General features: G+C 35.8%; 2 protein-coding genes and 1 long non-coding RNA gene across 4 annotated transcripts in view; 2 read left to right on the forward strand and 1 right to left on the reverse strand.

Moving 5' to 3' along the window:
* Positions 1–8,723, forward strand: part of LOC309475594 (protein NLRC3-like) — a 38,377-nt gene extending 29,654 nt beyond the window's left edge. Inside the window, exon 10 of the mRNA XM_082138422.1 lies at positions 8,605–8,723. Coding sequence (XP_081994548.1) covers positions 8,605–8,629 — 25 coding nt within the window. The 3' untranslated portion in view covers positions 8,630–8,723. The remainder of the gene's footprint in view (positions 1–8,604) is intronic.
* LOC309475592 (uncharacterized protein) lies at positions 732–12,577 on the reverse strand (the record flags this gene model as incomplete). Of its 2 annotated transcripts, XM_082138417.1 has the most annotated exons (6): positions 12,417–12,577; positions 9,691–9,712; positions 9,357–9,553; positions 7,823–9,122; positions 7,169–7,251; positions 732–2,656 (listed from the first exon to the last, which is right to left on the reverse strand). In XM_082138417.1, exons 3-6 carry the CDS (start codon positions 9,460–9,462, stop codon positions 732–734), a joined length of 3,414 nt encoding a protein of 1,137 aa, XP_081994543.1. In that variant the 5' UTR covers positions 9,463–9,553; positions 9,691–9,712; positions 12,417–12,577. The 2 variants fall into 2 exon arrangements, with proteins under 2 accessions (XP_081994543.1, XP_081994542.1); XM_082138416.1 differs by lacking the exon at positions 9,691–9,712.
* Positions 12,578–14,517: 1,940 nt separating this feature from the next.
* LOC309476646 lies at positions 14,518–16,670 on the forward strand. Its single transcript, XR_014198307.1, has 4 exons — positions 14,518–15,420; positions 15,907–15,963; positions 16,316–16,388; positions 16,479–16,670. It is a non-coding gene; the product is annotated as an uncharacterized lncRNA (long non-coding RNA).
* Positions 16,671–22,718: the final 6,048 nt, after the last annotated feature.

Below are 22,718 nucleotides of genomic sequence, written 5' to 3' on the forward strand. Positions count from 1 at the left end.
TAAATAAAAATAATTAAATCGGTTCACGCCAGGCAGAATCAGTATTTTAACGTTTGTGTTCCTTCTGTAACATTATCGTTCCGAAAACGGTTTGATTAGAAAAAAATACTGGTCGGCGTAAAAGGGGGTTTCCCGGGTTCGTTGATTGGCTGGCAGTCTCCTCGTGTCTGGATAGGTGTCTAGCCTCCTGAGACCCGAGAGTTTGCCTGGTGTGCATTTTACAATTGTTCTTGCTATTTGGGATAAGTAGGACCTAATAAGTATAATAACTAAAATTAGTTTTTGTACAGGAAGTAGTTTTTGCAGAAAAGGATGTCCTCATGTGAGGACAGTGGGTCTATCATAACTTTATGAAATATTATTTGCTGTTGGGGCCAGAAGGTCCTAATTAGTCAAAATTCTACATTTCAGCTTAATACAATAAGTAGTTCTCTCAAAAATGAATGTCCTCATCCGAGTACAGTGGGTCTATCTTACTGTATGACACAAATAGACTCCATTGGTAAAAAAGTTAATTCGACACATTTTCACAGTTTATTTGAAAATGTAAACATCAGAGTGTATAGCCTACATAAAATGTAAACAGCCTGAAACATGGCTAATAAAAAAGCTAAAGTGCAAACGGTAACAGTAACAGTCCAAAAACAGTTGAATTCAGCAGAGCAGCCTTTGAACTGTGGCTTTTTTTCTAACTAGCTCCCTCTATCTTTCCAGTCTGTCTGGAGTAGCCCCTATTGGCCGGTGTGAAATGCTGCAAAGCAGTTCCGTTCACTTTGCAAGCACAGATGCACATTGCATGTCATGCATCGCACACGGGATTTCCCAGTGCAGCCTTGTGCTCTGCAACGCATGGGGTTTTTCAAGGCCACCATCTCCGGGAGATGAGCAGCACTGGAACGGACTGAGATATGGGGGATTGGAGCGACCTGAGATTTTTTGCCTGGTGGTGGAAGGTGTCCGTTCTCATTCTCTTCTTCTGCGACATGAGCACCTTCATGAAGAACATCACACTTGCTGAGGAATACCTGACCCACTACCATGCGAAACTCAAGAAACTTCAAGATAGATTTCCTTGGGGTGCCATTTTCCTGGTTATCTCTGCGATACAGCAGCCAGCTGTTGACAAGGGCAAGATCTGTGAAGTGCATCAGCATGCGAATTGTCCACTTCTTCGTCCGCACAGACATTCGGTAGTAGCTCATCATCCTATCTGACATGTCAACACCTCCCATCTTTGAGTTGTACTCGCACACGATGCTTGGTCGTGTCACGGTCACATACTTTTTTCCCTTCTTGGACCACCGCTGGCAAGTATCTTCTGGCTGCTCTGAGTGAACAGTGGAGAGCATCACAACTGGCTTGTTGTCGTACCACTTTACCACGCATAGTTTCCCATCTGCCCTGGTTACTGTGGAGACGGCACCTCTCCCTTGGTGTTTCAGGGTTTTGTCATCGGGTAACTTGTTCATTGCTTGTTTGACTCGGCCCTTCATCACTGTACCAGTAAGATAAATATCATCCTTCAGCATGTGATCAACTGCTTGTATGGTGGTAAAGAAGCGATCACAATACACTTGTGTGCCAGCAGTGAGGGTTTCAGAAAGACGTTTGATGACTAGTGTTCCTAGACCCAATTCATTTGAGTCCTGAACCTTCGAAACCAGGGTTTTTGAACCTTGATAGACTTCAAAGTCTAGCACGAGTCCATCCACAGATGCCAGCACAAAGTTCTTCATTCCCACTGGATTTGGCTTTAGTGGCACGTATTGTTGGAATGGACAGTCCCCTGTAAACGGGATCATCTGCTCGTCTATTGAGATGCATTCTGGACGAGCCTGAAGGCGGCAGCCGATAAGTATACGGTCCATAAAAGGCCTCACCTTCCAGAATTTGTCGGTTTCCCTCTTATTTTCTGAGACATCATAGTCAATAACTACTTTCAGATGGCTCCTAAGTTTGAAGAAGCGATCACGTGACATTGTGTTACTAATGGCGGGGATTTGTAGGGCATTGGACCAAAACATCCTTATCTGTGGATAAGGCACGCAAGACATCAAGATTGCTGCTCCAAAAAAGTGATACATCTCATCTACCGAAGTTTTGAGAGATCTCCCACCGTTACCCAGTGACATGGCATTTGTGCAGTCAGCAATGAGTTTCATCAGGTCTGAGTCAATGTACTGGTCCACATAATCCAGTGGCTGCCAACCTGTTCGCTCATCTTTCAGTCCATCATCTCCATCCTGAAACTGGACCAAATTTGGTCTAAATGGAGCAGACCTCCAGCGTTCTCCACGTCCAGCATTCCTTGGTTCTGGTCTGGGCTCTCCATGTCTCTGATCTTCCTCATCCAGCTCATCATTCTCAACATGCTGTTGTTTACGTCCACGTCTGTGCACTTGTGGATGATTTGGCTGACTTTCATTCTCAGAGTCAGTATCTTCAGCTGCATCAGGTGGTGTGTATTCTTCACCGGAATCATCTCCTGATGAATCGGGTGGCGAAAAATCAGGTTGCTCATCAATGAGGTCAACATCTTGTGGAATGACTTCGTCCACAGCAGGATCATTATCTTCCCCATCTGAGAGGTCCTCCACCTCAGAGTTGTCTGCAATTGCCATGAGCAATCGTTCTGCTCTTGACAATGACAGTTTCCCTGTAATGATAACGTGAAAAAATTAGAGATCCAGCTTTTTTGCTACCGATACTGATACTGGGGTTTGAGTAGGCCTATCTGCCGATATCCGATATTTACCGATACCAAGAGACTTTCTTAAAAGTGGCTTTCTCTGAGTGAAATATTGAATTGACTCTTTTCTCCATTTTAAGATCAATAAAGTCATATTTTATTGTCATTCTAGAATGATTTACCAGGATTCTAGCATGATTCACCTTGATAAACCATATTGTAGTATTATTTACTATGATTTACCATGTTTCAAGTGTGATTTACCATGATTTACCATAGTACTAGCAATTATGTGAAGTGTCAGTACAAATGAAGTGATAAACACTGATGCTTACACACACACACACACACACACACACACACACATACACACACAGACAAATGCTGTTGTTTTTTCAATGCTATTGCGATTCATCTAAATATTCCCAAGTTTAGCTAACCACATGGTAGAATAAATAACGTTATATAGTCCCAATGTCCTCAAATGAGTGCTTCACATTTACTGATGTCCTAGAGTGCTACTATTACTAAAATATGTCAAATTTTAATCCCCATGTGATGAGACAGTATTGTACATAAATACATTTGTTTCATTCATATAATTTGAATAGATTTTTTACCTGGGTCATTTTTCTTTCGGGAACTGGTGTAGAAGTGTTTTGCTGATATTCCAGCCATTTTCTTCTCACTGACATTGGTGTAATGTTGTGATATCACCACAAGATGGTGTGGGCAGTGTCCCTAAATGTGTCCAACAGGTCTAAGATTTACAAATTTGACTATCATTGTGTCAAGAGGCAAAAATGTAATGTCCTCATATGAGGTCGCAGGGTCTCAGGAGGCTATGGCGGCCTATCACGTGGTGTGTTGGCGGATAGATGGAAAATTTTTGAAGTTGGCAGCGGGCTTCGCAGTGAACTTAAAACTGAGACTCAACAGAAAAGAAAATAAACTAAGAGAAAGAAAAGTGAGACGAGAGTAGTTAGATGGCTTGAAAGAAACTGTATAAACCATGTTCTTCTGATCTTGATCTGCAGTCTTTTTGTCTTCTCGTCTACATGGTTACTCTAAATCAGTCGTCTAATCCATCGTCATGGCTGCTCCAATGTTTTGTTAGTGTCCTAAGATTTTAAACTCAAATGTTTGTCCAGCCTCCTGAAGAACTGTACTCTCTGTACTCTCTGCTAGAGCTGAGACCACAGATAACACATGATTAACGATGAGGGGGAAGGGAAGAAAATGCCACCTCTCCAATAAAAACAGTGACTAATTGGTAAGAAGACACTGTTTTTATTTGGAGATGTGGCATTTTCTTCCCCTCTCATCGTAAAACGTGTTATCTGTGGTCTCAGCTCTAGCAGATAGTACAGTTTAGACATGATTCCTATTATACGAATAAGATATATTTTACACAGATTTCAATCAAGCCATCTTCTGAATTATGAGCATATGATCATACTGATCACAGGAGACAAGAAACACTTTCAGTCAACCATCCAATAATAATAACAATTGCATGACTTATATGTGATCTAAGCATAATAGTCACACATATAGGTTGACATGATACAGAATTATGTAGTTGAACGATGTTTGATTGTCCCTCAAGAATTGGTTTGAGATGAATTCATGTATTTTGAAATGTAAAGTCTCAGTGTCTGTGGTTTTAAGCAATTTCAACCCTGGGCTCATTCTGAGGTCTTTAAGAAGAAGGTCTGTTTTAGATATTTTGTCCTGGCAAAACACTTCTGTTTAGCTGTGCATTTACTGAATGAGCACTGTGCCGCTGTTCGTCCGACTGTTTGTACTGTACTGTATTTTACTCTATTTTTCTAAACTGTTTTAATTATTCTTATTTCTTTTAACTATTTTAATTTCTCCTATGTCAGCAGGGCATTTAGCCCGAAACTGTAAATGCCCACTCAGAAGGTGATAATGTGAAAGTGATTAATGTGGGTTTGAAAGTAGAACAGTATTTAAATGACGATATTAAAGTTTTCGTCTGAGAAAAAATGTGAACGCAGTGCTAAAGTGCTAAAGACAGTGAAAAGAACGTGTGAGTAAATGAGGGAGAAAAGAAAGTTAAAGGAAAGTTGATAGATGGAAGTCGTAAGAAGATTGAAGGTTAAAAGAAGGTTGAAAGATTTAAGTCTTAAGGGAATCCTTTGAAAGAAAGATCTATAATAAATATTCTTTTTTTATTTTTTAAAAGTACTGTATTTTATTTTATTTTTTCTAAACTGTTTTAATTATTCTTATTTCTTTTCATTATTTTAATTTCTTCTATGTAAAGCACTTTGAATTGCCATTGTGTATGAAATGTGCTATATAAATAAACTTGCCTTGCCTTGCCTTGCCTTGCCTTGCCTTGGGATCAAACAACCTCTGCCATTATCTTTGTGGGACTCGAGCTGTGCCATCTCTGAACCCATGCGTCTTTTCCAAACTACCTAACGTTGACAACGTTCTTCGTTTAGCCAGGCTTGCGTGGCCATAAAGTACTTAGCTGTTAAAATGTTGTTTATTTCCAGTATCTGTTTCTGTAGCTTGGACCGGTTCGGAGAACAAGAAGTTCCTGTGCTCCTGAAGGTTAGTGTGTGTCTACATCAGTCTACACCAAGCCGACGGTCGGCCGTTGGGCAGTTTCTGTGCGTCGGCTGACTAAGTTTTCTCAGTGTGTTCCACACCATCAGCTGAAATTGGTCCTCATCTGCTTTTTTCTGGCTGATTCGACATGTTGAATCGGCGTCGGGCCGTCGGTGAAAGAGGGAACTCTGATTGGCTGTTCAGCTTAGTGAATGAGTCAGTGCACGAGAATAACAGCAAAACAGCGAGCAAAGTCAAAACGGTACAGATAGAAGGCTGTTCTAATGTTACGTCATCTTACCTGAGTGGCGAATATTTCAATATTTACACGAGCGGAGTGGAATAAAGAAAGTGTTTAGCAGGATTGACATTCAAAACGATAAACACGCACTGCTTCGGCTTGGTGTGTTCCAGGCTTATGACAGACACCACCAGAGGGAGTTGCCGTGATTGAAAATGTGAAGCCCTGTGAACAACTCACCTGCCCTTAGAAGACTTGAAGCTGACTAAATCTTTAAACAAGGACTTCCCGCACTCAAAGCACATATGATACTTCACACCACTGTCTCTTTTCTGGTGTACTTTAAAACCATCCAGTCGTGAAAAACTCTTTCCACACAAAGAACACACAAGGGACTTTTTCTTTAAATGAACTTTCAGGTGCTTCTTCAGGGAATCTGCCAAGAAAAAGTTTTTACCGCACTGATCACAGTTAAATGGTCTTTCTCCAGATGTAAATTAAAAGCACTTACATGTGTGCGGCTTCTGTCTAGCGTGGATTTTCATGTGTTTAGCGTGAAAGTCCTCCCACACTGATCACATGTGAAAGGAATTTGAAGTTGAATACTTTTTTTGTATGGGAAACTGTTTCCAAGATGTGAGCAGGGTTTTTTTTACTCTTTACTCTTAGTAAAAAAAATTAGTCTTCCAGTCTGAGCAACTCGATGATTTTTCACCAGTATTAACATGAATTTTCTCCTCCGCTTCACTCAGTTCTTCCCTTTCCATCAGGTCTAAAATGAAAGTAAAATGCTTTAATTTTCAGTAAATCGTGAAAAAAATCTGACAGAAATGTGAAGGGAAAGGTCATGATGTAATAATAGAAAGTAGACCACTGCTTAACACTGTTGAAAAGGCACACGGTTTTGTTTTGTTCAATGCAAATCTTTACATTATAACCAAAAAAGTGTAAACACAATGTGAATAAAACATTCATTGTACAATTAAGACAATTAATGGGAGTTTTCGGGGGAGTACAGAATTTAGTGAGCTTGCCCTTTAGAGATTGAAAGCCCTAGTCATTTTAAAGGGAGTCTCTTCTCTTTTTCTGTTTATTCCCCATTCACAATCTCAAAGTTTAGTTATGCATGCTGCATACACTAAGTTTTTAGATTGAGCCAAGTTCAGTGTGCTAATGCTACCAAATGATCTGAAATACACTACGCATTTGTAGCAGCTATAGACATGTGACCCAAAGCTTATATGTTATTGGCCAGCCCATTTCTCAGGGTTCCCACTCTTTCTGATCAAAGATGCCAGACACTTAATACACTACCTTAAAAAAAGAGTGAAAAGATTCCTCATTTTGTGTGAATGCATGTAGGCATGTAGACATTACAACTGCCAGAATTTCTGTATTTTGGGCTTTTTCTTTTCTTTTTTTACGTATATAATCAATTCATTTGTGAATCAATTTTCATTTGAATTTCATAATCATTTTTTTTTTCTATCTGTGATTATATGTGATAAATGTTTTAACATGAAAAGATTTGTAGTTTCATTTTTATCAAGGTTGCACAGCCAAACATGCCCCTCACTTTTATGAAGATCTTCAGCCACTAAATCTAGTGAGCCTTCAGCATTATTAATAAGAAATCAAGAATAAACACCAACCTCTTTGTTTTTCAGTATCATGAAGAACTTTCGACTCCTCAACTTCATCTTCTTCCAGTGTGACTGTGATCTCTGTCATTGTTCTGCCAAAAACAGTTTACAAAAAATTATGCAAGATAAATATTTAACATTTCAGATTCTGCACTCTTTAGTGACTAATCACATTACTTTGATCATGTGACTCAAGATTTTCTAGTCATGCTGGATAACATGGGATCATCAATTTTTGTCAAAGCCACAGCAACACATTTGCTTTCATAAATTGTCTTTGATGTTCATTTAAATTAGTCAAATCTAAATAATTTTGCTGTTTCACTTTGATATCCATTTTTGAGTTTATCTGAATCTCAAATCATGTACTGTATGTGACATGACAAGATTACTGTGATTCCAGTCACGATGCTGCACGATGTGGTACAATAACCGACCGAAGCATATCTGATGTTTAACATTGTTATGTGGAGAGGGATTTATGACCAATTAATTTTCCCGGTAGGCGGGGCTATCTATCATAACGAATCAAAAATATGTCCTGCCACACACTGCAGCAGTTAAGACATAAACTCAAGAGTTATAGTTATACAAATCGCATATTTGAAGAGGATGCAGTGTCACACCTGAAAGTGTAGATTCTGAAAGAAATTAAGTACTTACCTTGACTTTGGACAACTGTTTTTTGTATGGGTGAGTAGAGTAGCTAATTGAGTGAAACTCTTCCGACATGCATGGCAGTGATACGGCTTCTCTCCGGTGTGGATCCTCTCGTGTGCTTTCAGATGTTGTGACTGATTGAATCGCATGTCACAGTGTGAACACTTGTAAGGTTTTTCTCCAGTGTGAATTCTCTGGTGTCGTTTCAATTTGTTAGGTGTTGCAAATGTCCTCAAACACTCGACGCATGCATGAGCTTTAAAACCGGTATGTATTTTCTGGTGTATTTTAAAAGCGCCCAGCCATTTAAAACACTTTCCACATGAAGAACACATGTAAGGCTTCTCCTTTGCATGAACTTTCAGGTGCTTCTTCAGAGTATCTGCCCCAAAAAAGTTTTTACCACACTGATCACAGAAAAACTTTCTTTCTCCCGAATGAGAATACAGATGTGATTTAAAAGCGCTTACATGTCTGAAACTCTTCCCACACCGCTCACATATATACGGCCTCTCTCCAGTGTGGATATTCATGTGATCATTAAGGGTTCCTTTTTGTGTGAAACTCTTCCCGCACTGATCACATGTGTACGGTTTCTCTCCAGTGTGGGTCTTCTCATGAGTTTTCATGTTTCCCAACTGACTGAATCTCTTGTCACAGTGTGAACACTTGTAAGGTTTTTCTCCAGTGTGAATTCTCTGGTGCTTTTTCAATTCAACATTTTTAAAAAAGGTCTTCCCACAATCAAAGCACATATAATTCTTCACACCACTGTGTCTTTTCAGGTGTAATTTTAAAGCAACCAGCTGACTGAAGTTTTTTCCACACAAAGAACACACATGAGGCTTCTCTTTTGAATGAATGTTCAAGTGGACCTTCAGTGCATCTGCCCCACCAAAGTTTTTACCACACTGATCACATGTGTACGGTTTCTCTCCATTGTGGATTTTCATGTGTTCTTTAAGGTTTCCTTTTCGTGAGAAACTCTTCCCACACTGATCGCATGTGTGTGGCTTCTCTCCAGTGTGGATTGTTGTGTGTTTCTTAAGGTTTCCTTTCAGTGTGAAGCTCTTCCCACACTGATCACATGTGAAAGGCTTCTCTCCACTATGAATTCTTATGTGAAGTTTAAGACTTTTCTTGTATGGGAAACTCTTTCCACAAGGAGGGCAGGTGAAAGATTTTTTGGCTTCTTTTTTCAGTTCAAAATTACTTTCAGTCTGTGAGCAACTTTCTTTAGTTTTGACAAATTTTTCTTCTGCTTCACTAATTTCTTCACTCTCCTTGTTCTCTTCCATCATGTCTAAAATGAAAGTAAAAAGCTTAATTTTAAACATGAAAAACTCAAAAGGAGAACATGACATTACTAGTACCCTGCTTATGGAAAGTGTTTGGTATATTATTTGCAACTTCAATGTAATTTCACATGTTTTATGGCTTATCTAACTAAAACCACTAAATCTGCTGAACTGCTAGAAGTTTTATAATCTTAATGATCTTCAGCATCATTAATAAAGAATCAAGAATAAACACCAACCTATTTGTTCTCGAGTATCTTCATGTTTTATTCTGCAGATTTCAGGATCATCTCTTTGTTCATCAGTATCTTCATGTTTTATTCTGCAGGGTTCTGGATCATTCATGTTCTCACTGTTCTTTCATAAACTCTCATAAAATCTTCACTTGATGGGAATATTCCAGCTTTATTGCTAAATTTTGATCCTAAGAGGAAATCTATAAAAAACAAAATGAAAAAGAAATCAGTTATTAAATCGACGTGTCATTAATACACACATTTTAAACGTTTATAAAAGTGAAATTACTGAATGTTTTTGAAACAAATTCATTTGTATCCACTTTTTTATTCTTACCTTTATCTGCAATATGGGCATACTGACAAAGAAATATAGAAAAAATTATTTGAATATTTATATATATTTAAAAAACAGAAACGATACACTTCTGGTCTGGTAAGATGTAGCCTAAAGAGTTTCTGTGGAAATTTCTATGTTAACTTAATCTTGGAAAATCCTTGTTATAAAGTGGAAAGAACATGGTATATATCAGTTTCAAATTTTGTTTACCAACTGCTCCCTTCGGTCCTTCTCAAATTTAAACTCAGAGTTCAAGATTCCAAAACAGGGGTTTTACAAATACTTGTAAATTCACAATTTGATAACCACTTTTGAAAAGGCAGGACAACTATCACTGGAGTGGTCCAAGATAGAGGAGATTCTGGTGAATTCAACAACATTAAAAGGGGAAATCTCTGTGATATAGATTGTGCTCTTTTAGACCATCATATTTCTTCCCAGGCCTCGCTTAAAATGTTACCTTGGGTTAACTTCGATGAAGACCAGTGGTGGACTATATGTAAGAATGTTTTCACCTCATTATCCTGTAAATAACAAATCTATGCACAGGATGTACCTAACCCCACTTTGTCTGTGTAAAATGTATCCTAATGTATCACCAAGATGTCACCGATGCAAAACATATACGGGATCAAGCATCGTAAGCATGTATCTTCTGGGAATTTAGAAAACTTAAACATTTTCGGAGAGAGGTACATGATTTGATGGCCAAATTTTGGAAACCCCATTGGACATTACGCCTATGCGATATCTCTTTGGGATGGAACTGGACAGTACACTTGACCCTATATGTGTAAAAAGGATTGGCATTATATCATATAATCTTGCTTAATTGAAAACAGCAAAGGTCTCCAAAAATGTATCTGTTTAAACAACTTTTGAACGAGACATTACGACTGGAACAGCGCACCTACTTATGAAGCAAGGCTGATGTCTTCCGGAGAATGGACGCCTCTCATAGACCTCTGACCATCTTAGGTGGATACACTTTAAAAACTCTCAGACCATATTTTTTGTTTGTTTGTTTGTTTGTTTGTTTTAACACAGTTGGAACTGGACTGTCCCTCTTTTATGAGCATATTTATTCTACTACATATTTCTAATTGTATCTATTGTTATTTTTGACATTTTCTTTTCCTCTGTAAAAATATCAAAACTAATAAAGACATAATACGGGGGGGAAAACAGAAGAAACTCTGGAATATATGTACAGATAAGCAAAAATAACAGACCAATAGAGATCAACTTAATTTTTTGGTTTTGTTCATTGATTTTTATTGTTTTATTTTTGCATGAAAAATGGTTTCATAAGACTAAATGGAATAAATGCTGTTAATAGATTTATATTTTGTATCAAGTGATAATCATGTAGGTTGACTCAATCTGTTGACACCAATACATTGAGCTTTAAGTAGCAGTTTACAGGTGATCTAAAGACATCAACATAATGAGTTGAAATTATTGACTTGCAAATAAGAGGTTAACATAGACAGTCCTACAACAAGCCTTACATAATCATCAGAAGAAATCGAATGACTTTATTCTTCGTCTTGCAAATAATTATCTATTTTTGGTGGTATATCACTAGTAAACATACAGTAGGACTGCAATGTTTGTGGAATGTGCTTTAATGAGTGAAAAAAAGGAGTGTGAATTGCTCTATTAGCAGCAAATTACTATCAATGCAGTGCGCATAAAACCACATTTAAGATTAGATTTTAATCTGTTCATTTAAAAAACAAAAACAGTTTTATTGGGCATACATAGCAGTGATACTAGTCACTAAAAATGTAACTGCAATTAGAAATCTGGAAGCCATAGAACATCATTTTTATTTATAATTTTTTTATGTTTCTGGTAACCTTCATTCATTAGAAGATCACTATTATGCCAGTCATAAATCATTACAATTCAAGTCTAATTTATTTGTTAAAAAGTAGTAGCCATAGAGATAACACATTTTATTTTCATTAAACAGCATACAATATATTATAATATTTTGAATTAAATTATGAATTTTCTCTTTATTTATTAAAAAGCATTACATCAGCATTCTAGGCACACACGGCAATCATAATCATTACAGTTCAAGTCGAAAGCCAAAGAAAGATATGATTTATTTTCTTCAGACAATATAACTCAATATTACACAACGCCTATTATTAAATACTGCTACACATTTGCTGGTGGTAATGCCATGAGTCCTATTCTGCTCTAATACAATTATATTTTCCTTATAGTAAAGTCTACAGAGGCTATAGTTCCCAACAAAGGCATTGTTTAGCGTAAAACGTGTCAGAGATTGGGACATGCAGTCGAGTCATTAAATGACAAGCTATTATAGAAAAGCGGTTTATTCAGCATTTGTGAAGCTACCCCATCATCTATTAAACAAAAACGGCCTCGTCCCCAGTATGTGTATCAGGTTAGCCGTTAGGTTTTTTTTCAGCTAAGATTGCAGGTTTGCCTTCAAGTGGCTTTGTTGCAGCACTGATGAATATCGACATTATAACGTCAAAACATCGAAACTATCATTCACACCTATACAAAAACACACAAAATCTCTGAGGTCTCAATTAACATTGCCGCTAAGCTAAATGTTTATTTCAGTCAACACACCCCAGAAAAGACACATCTGCAATGAAAACAATACAGAAGTGATCCAGAATAAAATGTTAAATTCGTTAACGGATCGGTAAATATACGAAACGCCGTGAACTCACCTCACTCAGATGTGACTGCTCGCTCGCTGTACAGTGAGGGCGCTAGACTGGCAGTGACGTCATCAGAGCGAGGCGAAAATGTAAACAAAATGGCATTAAAAGTCACACAGAGGGAAAAACTGGCCATGGAAGGCTCAACACAACATACTGAATCCGAGACAAACGCATTACATAATGCATAAATTAAATATTTTATAACTAACTCTTGAAAACACAACACGAACAGAGCTTGACCATTCATTGAAGTTCATAGATATATGATTGAAGTTAAAGTTACAGATCAGTGACACTAGAGGGAGCTACACACAACGTTTGAAACCTTGAGCTGAAGGTTTTTTTATTTTTTATTACAAAATTTGATATCAGGTTCTTGACACATTTCTTTTACACATTTTCACATTTGGTAAGTATAACTTGAAACAACAATAATTTGGAAAAAAAGAAAAAAAAGAAAAGAAACAAACAAAAGATAAAGGACATCACAAACATTTTTTTAAAAAACTTTACAGACTCAAAATACAAAGTTGGGTTTTGAGATAATCCATTTACTATGATGAATATGAAATTTTCCTAATAATAGAAACAAATCGATAACATACATTTTTCTTTTAGAAAAGTCAAATTCATTTGTATGAAATAAGACAGATGACAAATTTAAGACTTGCAGTTCATTTTAACACTTAGAAATTGAGACCTCTCATACCAAAAGATTGAAGAACAGGGACATTCAAAAAAATAAGTGCACAATAGACTCTCTTCACAATTACAAAAACAGCAATTGTAATCAATATCCAGATGAAAACGCTCTAATGTGTCTTTCACAGGATATATTCTGTGAGCAATTTTAAAAGACACTTCTTTGGTTGTATTTGATACACAATACCGACTAAGAACTCCCAAAAAAATGTTCCCACTCAAATGAGGGAAACATATTTACCCAAACAAATTTAGATGGAGGAGAAGAGATACTGACAAAAAGCAATCTAATAAATTAGTTACTGCATGTATCGTTAATTAAATCAAGTTTATCTAAAAACAAATGTTTGGCGACTTTACTTGCAGTGTTACCCCTAGAGCCCTGATTTCTGAATAGAGATACAATTTTGGCAGAAATAGAATTCATGACAATACAATATTCTTTAACAGAAATATGACACTTAAATTTCAGACATAGTTCAGTAATACTCAAAAACTGACCATCAGAATACAACAACTGACTAACTAATAGTATATCAGACTCAAACCACTGTCTTAAAAATAATGTTTTTCTTCGGTGTGTAATATACTTATTATTCCAAATAAAAAAGAAGTGAGGAGAGAAGTTATGTTTAAAAGCCAAACACCATGTCAAAAAGACTTGCTTGTGAAAATTAGATAAACAAAGAGGTATTTTGTTGATATCAAAACTGCATCTAAGGAAATAATTGATACCACCAAGTTGATTAATAAAATTGTTAGGGAAAATATTCCACATAGAGCAATTATTTTTAATAAAACATTTTAGCCAATTTATTTTCAAAGTGCTGTTTAAAGTTGTAAAATCCACAACATTCAAACCACCCTGATCATATGGATTGCATAATATATTTTCTTTAAATAATGAGTTTTTTTTTTATTTTTTAATTTTTATTTTTTAAACAAAATCAAATAACAACTTGTCAAACTCTTTGGTAAATGTCTTGGGTACAAATAGAGCTTGGGAGATATACGCAGATCTTGACAAACCTTCAGATTTAGACAATAAGACACGACCATAAATGGAAAAATCTCTCTGCAACCAGAGTCAAAGTTTCTTTTTGCACTGTTGATAATCGGATTAAAGTTAAGAGAAGCACGATATGATTCATCTTTGCAAAGTTTTACACCAAGATATGTGACAACCTCCTTGACAGGGGATTCCATCAATTTCTTCGAGGTTAACACCCCTAAGTGGAAAAATCTCACATTTGCTTATATTAAGGTTGAGACCAGATACTTTAGAGAAATTATTTATGGTACAAATTGCTTTGCTAACCTCTGCAGCATTTTTTTTTTTAAATAGTGTTGTGTCATCAGCTAGCTGACATATGTTTAATTCATTCCCATAGCAAGAAAGAACCTGTGTGACTACACTGTAAAAACTAAAGGAGCCTCAAATATCCTGTCGGATACTCAAGGAACTTCAAAATGTAATTTAGGTGCCTCAAAGCTCTTTCTCCTATAGTAGGGTTACTGGAGGAGCATTGACAATCTTTGAGGTTCTTGCTGGAACTTATGGGATCCTTTAAGCACTTTGTATTTAGTTCAGAGGTTCTGGAGTCACCTTTTCATTACCATGAGACCTCGAAGTGCTTTGGGGGAAAATAGAGGAACTTGAATGCGATAAAAGGGTTATTGGAAGATCTTTTAACATTTAAGTGGTTCCTGGAAGATCTCTTATGTTAAAGCCAGCATCTGGAGGAACCCAATGGTTCAGTGAGGCCAGAATGAGATTATTATTATCCTATTATTATTATTATAGGCTACTTAAGTTTGATTCAGTATACATACCCAGGTGAAAAAGACGTACAATTAAAAATGTACTTGAGTGTGTTTTTAGTAGGCCTACAATACAAATATACTTTAATGCATTTTTAATACATTTAACAGTAGCCTATGTCTTTTTCACCTGGGTAGCTTACATTTATTTAGTATCTATAGGCCTATTTTATTGAATAATTTAAAGCTTAAACAACAACACTAAATTATAATAATATTAATAATAAGAATTAATTAATTATTATTGAATAAATAATAGTAATAAAATAATAATTTTTACCTACTTCTTCATAAATTATTATTTGAAGAAGAAGAACCAGGAGGAGAAACGTTTTATTCTGTCACGAAACTGCTGCTATTCCTCTGCTGTCGTCGCTTCAGTGATCCTCGCGCTGCTCGCGCGCAACAAAGCTCAGCTGATCGACGTCATCGGGTAACGGCTCCTCTCATCAAAGCTTCCGCCGTTTGTTCGGCTCTCCTTTACAAGGTTTGTAAACTCGCCAAATAAATATAAATACAGAGTCTACTCACTATATTCAAACACACACATATATATATAAACTACATTTATTATACATTACTACGTTACAGTGTTTACCACTCGTTTATTGCACAGTATCTGGTATGAAGGTTTTAGCCGCGATGCTAACTACGTTGATCTAACGTGAGTTAATGAACAAATGGAAATTATTGACTTATTGTCTTAGATTGATTTAGTCATTCAATTCAACATATTCTGTAAAACTGTGTCTTCAAATTGCTGATAATAGCCTAACTAATTTAACTGATTCCTGTCCTCATTGGCGTTTGTTATGAATAACAAAAGCAGGTTAATATAGTTTGGTCTGTTTTTGTTTAGCCTAGCTTTACTTACTACAGGTGCCCTCATTCTCTCAAATACCATTTTAAAGCCATTTACTGGCCAATACATATTTTGTTGTGAATAATCAGCTTTGTTCTTTTGTTTCCCCAGAACAACCAGTACATTTCTAAAATAATCTGAACATTTCAGAGGCAACATTGAATTACAGTAAGTTACCTACACCACATGCACATACTTTATTACTGTGAACTTTCTCTGCGTGAAATTGTATTGTTTGACTGTGTACTTTTTTAATCAGTTATACTGAATTATAACTTCAAGTTTAGTCTTTTTCGACAAAAAAAAAAGGAAAAAGCTATTATATGGCTTCATAAGACTTACAACACAACCCATAACACATGAGTTGTGAACTCATTGATTATTTTTAGGATCTTTTCTGGGACATTTTTGGAGCTTAACCATTTTTACATAAATTGTTGCATTGCATTTAACTAGACAAGTGTACATAAGAATGGTGTGAATGAATTACACAATTTTGTTATGCTTGTGTTTCATGCAGTGATATTGAATGGTGACGGGTTGCATTATGCCTGAGATCTGCTTTCGGGTTCCACAGACAGAAAGTCAAACAGGTTTGGAACGTCACAAGGCTGAGGAAATTATTTAAATTTCACAACTATCACTTCAATAACCTTACTAACAGTACATTTTGTACTTTGCAGGGATCTCGGTAAGCTGAAATACAAGTTTGATCAAGAATAAAAATCCTCCTGTAGACCTGAAAATCACTGAAGTGCCTGGACCATCCACCAGAAAAGAGGAAAAACTAACGGAAAATGAAGCTGCTGCACCTTTTCACTTTTCTAACTCGTTAAGTTCCTCACGTGTCCCTTGTGAAGATTTTATAATTGATTGCATTTTATGTTGCAGTGAGTAAAGGTGCGTCACAATTTGTGAATTTCGTGAAATTACACAGGCAAAAAGGTCCATTGACCATTGTCAGCAATGTAATGTATGAAGCACCACACAAAATTGCTGATCGTGTGGATTCTTATTGAAATGACTGAATTCACCAGTGAACATTCACAGAACAACAGATCATTTTACTGCACCTTAACTCTGGAAAAATGGAAAATGTTTTCTGCTTGTTGTGACATAAGGAATACTGTTTCCGGGTCGAAGCCTCTACTTCTACTTCCTCTATCTTGTTTCTAGATATTGAGAATACTCAACAACCATTTATGGGAACTGTTGATTCAAGTCACACATTTAAGCTTTTCAAAAGCCATAGTGTACATTACAGTCTCCAGTCTCACGGCATCCCAGACTTCAACATTTTATGATTCAACATTTTATGGATAACTAACCATCTGAAATTTCGGAATAGAGATAAAGGTTAGGATCATAATTTTCAGGAATATTACAGCACAATGCGTGTATATTAGCACTGTTTGTTGTTTGTTTTTGGCATCTGATAGAGCTTTTGGACCTGGAAACAGTGGCGTCAGACTTAAGTGAACTGAAACACATGTTTTAAAATTAAGTGAAGATGGACATTTTTAATTAGTCAAAATTTGCATTTTTTACATTGATTTATTACTTGGAACATGTTTTTTCCATGCATTTTGATGAGATGTCTTTTCTTGTGTAGCCTATTGTATACACATGGTTGATTATTCATGTTACTTATGTATTATACTATTATATTTTTTTTGTGTATTCATAGATATTAATCTATTACTAGCTTTTTTTTCCAAGTGCATGGAAGTGTATTAAAATGGATCTAAATATGTAATAAACAATTCTTATTTTGTATTTGGTTCAGTTTGTTTATTATAATAGAAGTTAATGGTGGTAACCATAGTAACAACATGAAATGAATTTAATACAAATAAAATAAAATTGAAATTTGGTTCCTGGAGGCACCCACAATGGTTCCACACAGTGCCTTATATAAGAGTTCCTCAGGAAACCTGTGTGGTTCCTCAGAGAACCACCCCTTTTTAAAGGGTGCCTAGAGGATCTACAGACGGTTCCGCCGGTGTGGCAAAGTGAAGAACCCCAAAAGGTTCCTCCAGGCACCTTTTATTTTTACAGTGTATAATCAATAAAATCAAGAATAAGACGGATATTACAGATATGCCTCCCTTTCATGAAGCCTGTCGGAGACTGATCAATTAAGGAGTCCAATCCTAATTTCAGCCTGCTAGCAAAAATAAGGCATCAGTGTTTAATAACCCATCTAGAGATAAGGTATCCTTATTTGCCTTTGGTATTAAGGTAATTACCCCCTGTCTAAGAGATGGAGGTAAGATTCCATTATTTATAGATTCATTAAACATAGCTAAAATAAACGGGGAAAGGGCATCTCTGAAAGTTTTGAAAAATTCATTCGTAAGCCCATCATTACCAGGAGATTTGTTGTCCTTGAGTTTCTTAATATTGTCGATAATTTCTGTAATACTAAGCTCTTTCTCACAAATGCTGCCAAATTCATCATTATCAAAAGTACTATTATTATTCATTTTTTCTAAAAAGGACTCCATTAAGGAGTACTGTATTTCAGAGCTAGAATACAAAGTTTTATAAAATTCTGCTATATGTTTTGAAATTGTAGATAAATCATCTGACAGAATTATTTATGCGTAATTTATTAATTGATCATCTTTCACCATTTCTTTTTTCCAAAGAATAAAAATATCTTGTGTTTTTTTCACCATGCTCGAGCCACTTTCTTCTTGAACGTATGAGAGCAGATTTTGCCTTTTCCTCGTAATGTTTATTTAAATTCTCTTGTAATTTTATGAGATTTTGAGCTTCAAGTCTCTGTTAAATTTGTTTTATCAAACAGGACACCAAACTCTTGGATGATGGCTTGCATTTTGGCCCGTTTATTTTTGGCAATTGTTTTACTCATTTTAATGCAAGCAAGCAAATTTTATTTATATAGCACTTTTCCAAACAAGTCAAAGTGCTTTACAGGCACAAAAATAAAAGATAAAAAAAGACAAGTACAAGTAAAATACAAGAATAAAATAAAAATGTATATGAAAATGTATTAAAATGAAGAAAATAATAATAATAAGAAAAAACATTAAATTACAAACATTGTAAAATATTATAGGAAGGCCAGGCTAAAGAGATATGTTTTTAATTTAAAACTATTTATATTTCTAGCACGTCTTACTTTTTCTGGAAGATTATTCCAGAGGCGAGGAGCGTATAGCGGCTAAAAGCAGCATCACCAAATCTTTTAGTTCTACTGTGTGGTACTGTTAAAAGTAAAGAATCCGATGATCTGAGAGTCCTTACAGATTCATATAGCCTACTGTAAGCATTTTTAAAAGATAGTCTGGAGCAAGTCCATGCAGTGCCTTATAAACTAATAAAAGGTTTTTAATATCAATACGAAAACTAACAGGTAACCAGTGTAATGATTTTAGGTGTGATGTGTTCTCTCTTCTTGGTCTTTGTCAATACTCAAGCAGCTGAGTTTTGTATTAATTGTAGTTTATTAATTGTAGTCTTTGGTAGACCAGAAAGGAGGGCATTACAATAGTCAAGCCTGCTAGTTCTAAATGTATGCATTAATTTTTCTGTATTGCTCAGAGAGAGAAATGGTCTTATTTTAGCAATGTTCTTTAAATGATAAAATGCTATTTTAGTAATATTACTTACATGCGATTTAAAATTAAAATCAGAGTCAAAGACTACCCCTAAATGTTTTGCCACTTTGCTTGGGTTTAATCCCAGGATATTTAGTTTAGGGGTCAATTTTTCTCTCTGAGCTTTTGATCCAATTATCAAAACTTCTGTTTTGTCTTTGTTGAGTTGTAGGAAATTTTGCCACATCCAGTCATTTATGTCTTGGATGCAATTTGCAAGTGAATCAATTTTACCAGTGCCATCAGGAGATACGGCTACATATAACTGTGTATCATCAGCATAACTATGAAAAGATATACCATATCTCCAGATGATACGACCAAGAGGTAACATATATAAATTAAAAAGCAGTGGTCCTAAAATTGATCCCTGAGGAACACCACACATTACCTCATAATGTTCAGACAAGGTATTATTAATAGATACTACAGATGTTCTTCCGCTAAGATATGATGAAAACCAATTAAAAACGGTTTCAGATAGGCCAACATACTCGCTTAATCTATTTAAGAGAATAAGAGTTTTAACCCATGTACTGTGCAAAATGAATGAAAAAGAGCATTGACTTGTACCTTATACACAACTTCAGCTCTCGGGGGTGATTTTAATGTAGTCCCAGATAGTAACATAGATAGATGGCCTCCCAAATGGCTAAACTCCTCACTTTATATTTCATAAAATCCCACTGCAGCCCATATTGGTTAGTAATTACACCCTGTTTATAGTGTTTATCAATTATTTTTAAGACTTCACATTTAAATTCATCATTTAATAATAAATAATTGTTTAAAATCCAGTATCCACTTCTGCTCAAGTTCTTTCTTGTCATTAGTGATGATAAAAATGTGAATAGATTTATGGTCAGTAAAAGCTGCAGAATCAATTGTAACGTTGTCTATCAATGATGTCAACTCCTCTGATATTAACCATAAATCTATGTGAGTCTGCAAAGACAAATCATTATTTTGCCATGTATACATAAGTTTTTGGGGGTTCATTTTCCACCAAACCTAAGTTATTACATAACCCAGAGATAATCTTGCTGCTATCATCTTTAACATCTTTGGGAGGCCATCTATCTATGTTACTATCTGGGACTACATTAAAATCACCCCCAAGAGCTGAAGTTGTGTATCAGGTACAAGTCAATGCTTTTTTTCGTTCAATGTGCACAGTACATGGGTTAGAACTCTTATTTTTAGCTCTCAAAGTGCACCAGAGATTGATGCATTTAACCATTCAACACTCGTTGTTGAAGTAAGGCGGGACTTTATAAAGATTTAGCCTAAATGCTAAAGAAAACGTATGAGAGTTGGTTGTTTTTGTCAAGTGTAAATTTTTATTTAATGTTTGTTATTTTAATATAAGAAAAGTACATGTTTAAATGTTTTTCGCCACGTTCTTGAGCAAAGGCTGGGCTGGGGTTTAAGGCCACGCGATCCAGTTTGGTTCAGAAAACCCATTAACAATGAAAACAAATGTTTATTAATGCTGTAATATATGTGTCCCATAGCCTACACAAGGAAATAATTTTCATCGAGACATCAGTAGCTATATTAATATCAGTGACACTGGCCTTCATTCATAAAAAGATGCTATTAAACAGTTATTTAAAATATACTGTCTTTATGTTGTTTTTACATACAGTGGAAATTGGGTCTCACGTTATTTCAATTTTATTTAAACACAAAACTTTAATGGTGAACATTTTTGACTTTATAAAATGATTCTCTCAAGTCTTGGCAATCATTAATATTAAACAATAGAAAAGTAAGACATCTTTTTGTTATACATAGTTTAGTAGCCTACTATTCATTTTGGCAGAATTTATCATTATAATCAACTTAATTATTTCTTGGATTTTGCATCACCATAGTCCCTAAATGTATGTAAATGCAGGAAATGGGATTCAAATCGAAAAAATGTTTTTTAATTTTTCACCCCCCACTTCTCAAACCAAAGTTACACCCTTGTATTACATGCGCTCATAGTGAAACCACCTACGCACTAACAAACAAAAGGAGAATAGGCTATGTGTGAAACAGGTGTTAGGCCACTCATTCTACCTAACAGCTTTGATGCGAAATGCTTATTTTCCGCCCACAACGAATTGTCACAAGTGTAGTTCAGTTAACAGAAATGGTAGGTTGCAGTGGTGGCTGGTGCTAAAAAAAATGTTTGAGGTGTGGTACCGATTTCGTTTGTAGGGGAGACCGGGGACAGTTGCAACATGGGGATGGTTGCAACATGTCATTTTTCTCCAATCAGAAACAAGCTAGAGTGATGACACTCATACTGCACATGCACAGTTAGACCCTCCACCCACCAAGAAGACAGTAGACATATTCAACATCTGCTGCTGCATTTATTGAACAAAACTAGTTTTTTCATGAGATATATTTTTTGTCATACTGTCCTGACATTTTGTATGAATTAATCAAAACTTACTTAGTTTGAATTATTGTTTTGTTGACTTCTAAGTGACATGGTTAGCATGTGTCAAAGTCAGTGTGTCTAGCAGGCATATGATGTTCTGTCATGGCTGATAGGGTCGGGGACGGTTGCAACATGTTATAAATTGCACGTTTAATAAAGGTTTGTTGCATTGCAAATTGCTAAATTCTTCCTGTCTGACACTGAAATATGGAGAGATTGAATAGCATCTGTAACACCTGCACACTGAATCTATGTAGGCCTATGTTCTACACATGAACAAACAAAACTCAATAACTGTTATTTGATCAATATGACTAAATAAATAAATTATAGGCTACAATAATATTATTGAAATAAATAATACTATAATATTATAGTAGGCCTAAAACAGTTAATATTTTCAGAATTACTGTATATGCTCATTGAGACAAAAAGCTAAAATTAATTAGAGAAATTTAAGGTATTTTTAACGTGTTGCAATCGTCCCTGGGTTGTGTTGCTACCGTCCCCTGGGTCGGGGTCAGTTGCAACATCTGACTTCTTCCATTCAAATAAATACTGTGAACGATATGTCATATATAATCATTAGTTTAAAATATACAAATTTGGTTGGTCTTGTCCAAATAGTCTCTGAGTAACTGAGAGAAATGCAAAAAGTGTTGCAACTGTCCCCGGTCTCCATACCTCGCGTGCACGCGCAATGACGTCAGCCGATGACGTCGGTGCGACTGTTTTATTTTTCGTTTGTGTTACTAATAAAGTTTGGTGGTTAATCTTTTTTTAATTATTATTATTATCAGTGTTTTCCAGAAAGCGTTGCGAAAACTAATCACTGGCATACAGGACATATGTTTAGGTGC

The sequence above is a fragment of the Leuciscus leuciscus genome, assembly GCF_965113295.1.
Source record: "Leuciscus leuciscus genome assembly, chromosome: 15".
NCBI classification, from domain to species: domain Eukaryota; kingdom Metazoa; phylum Chordata; class Actinopteri; order Cypriniformes; family Leuciscidae; genus Leuciscus; species Leuciscus leuciscus.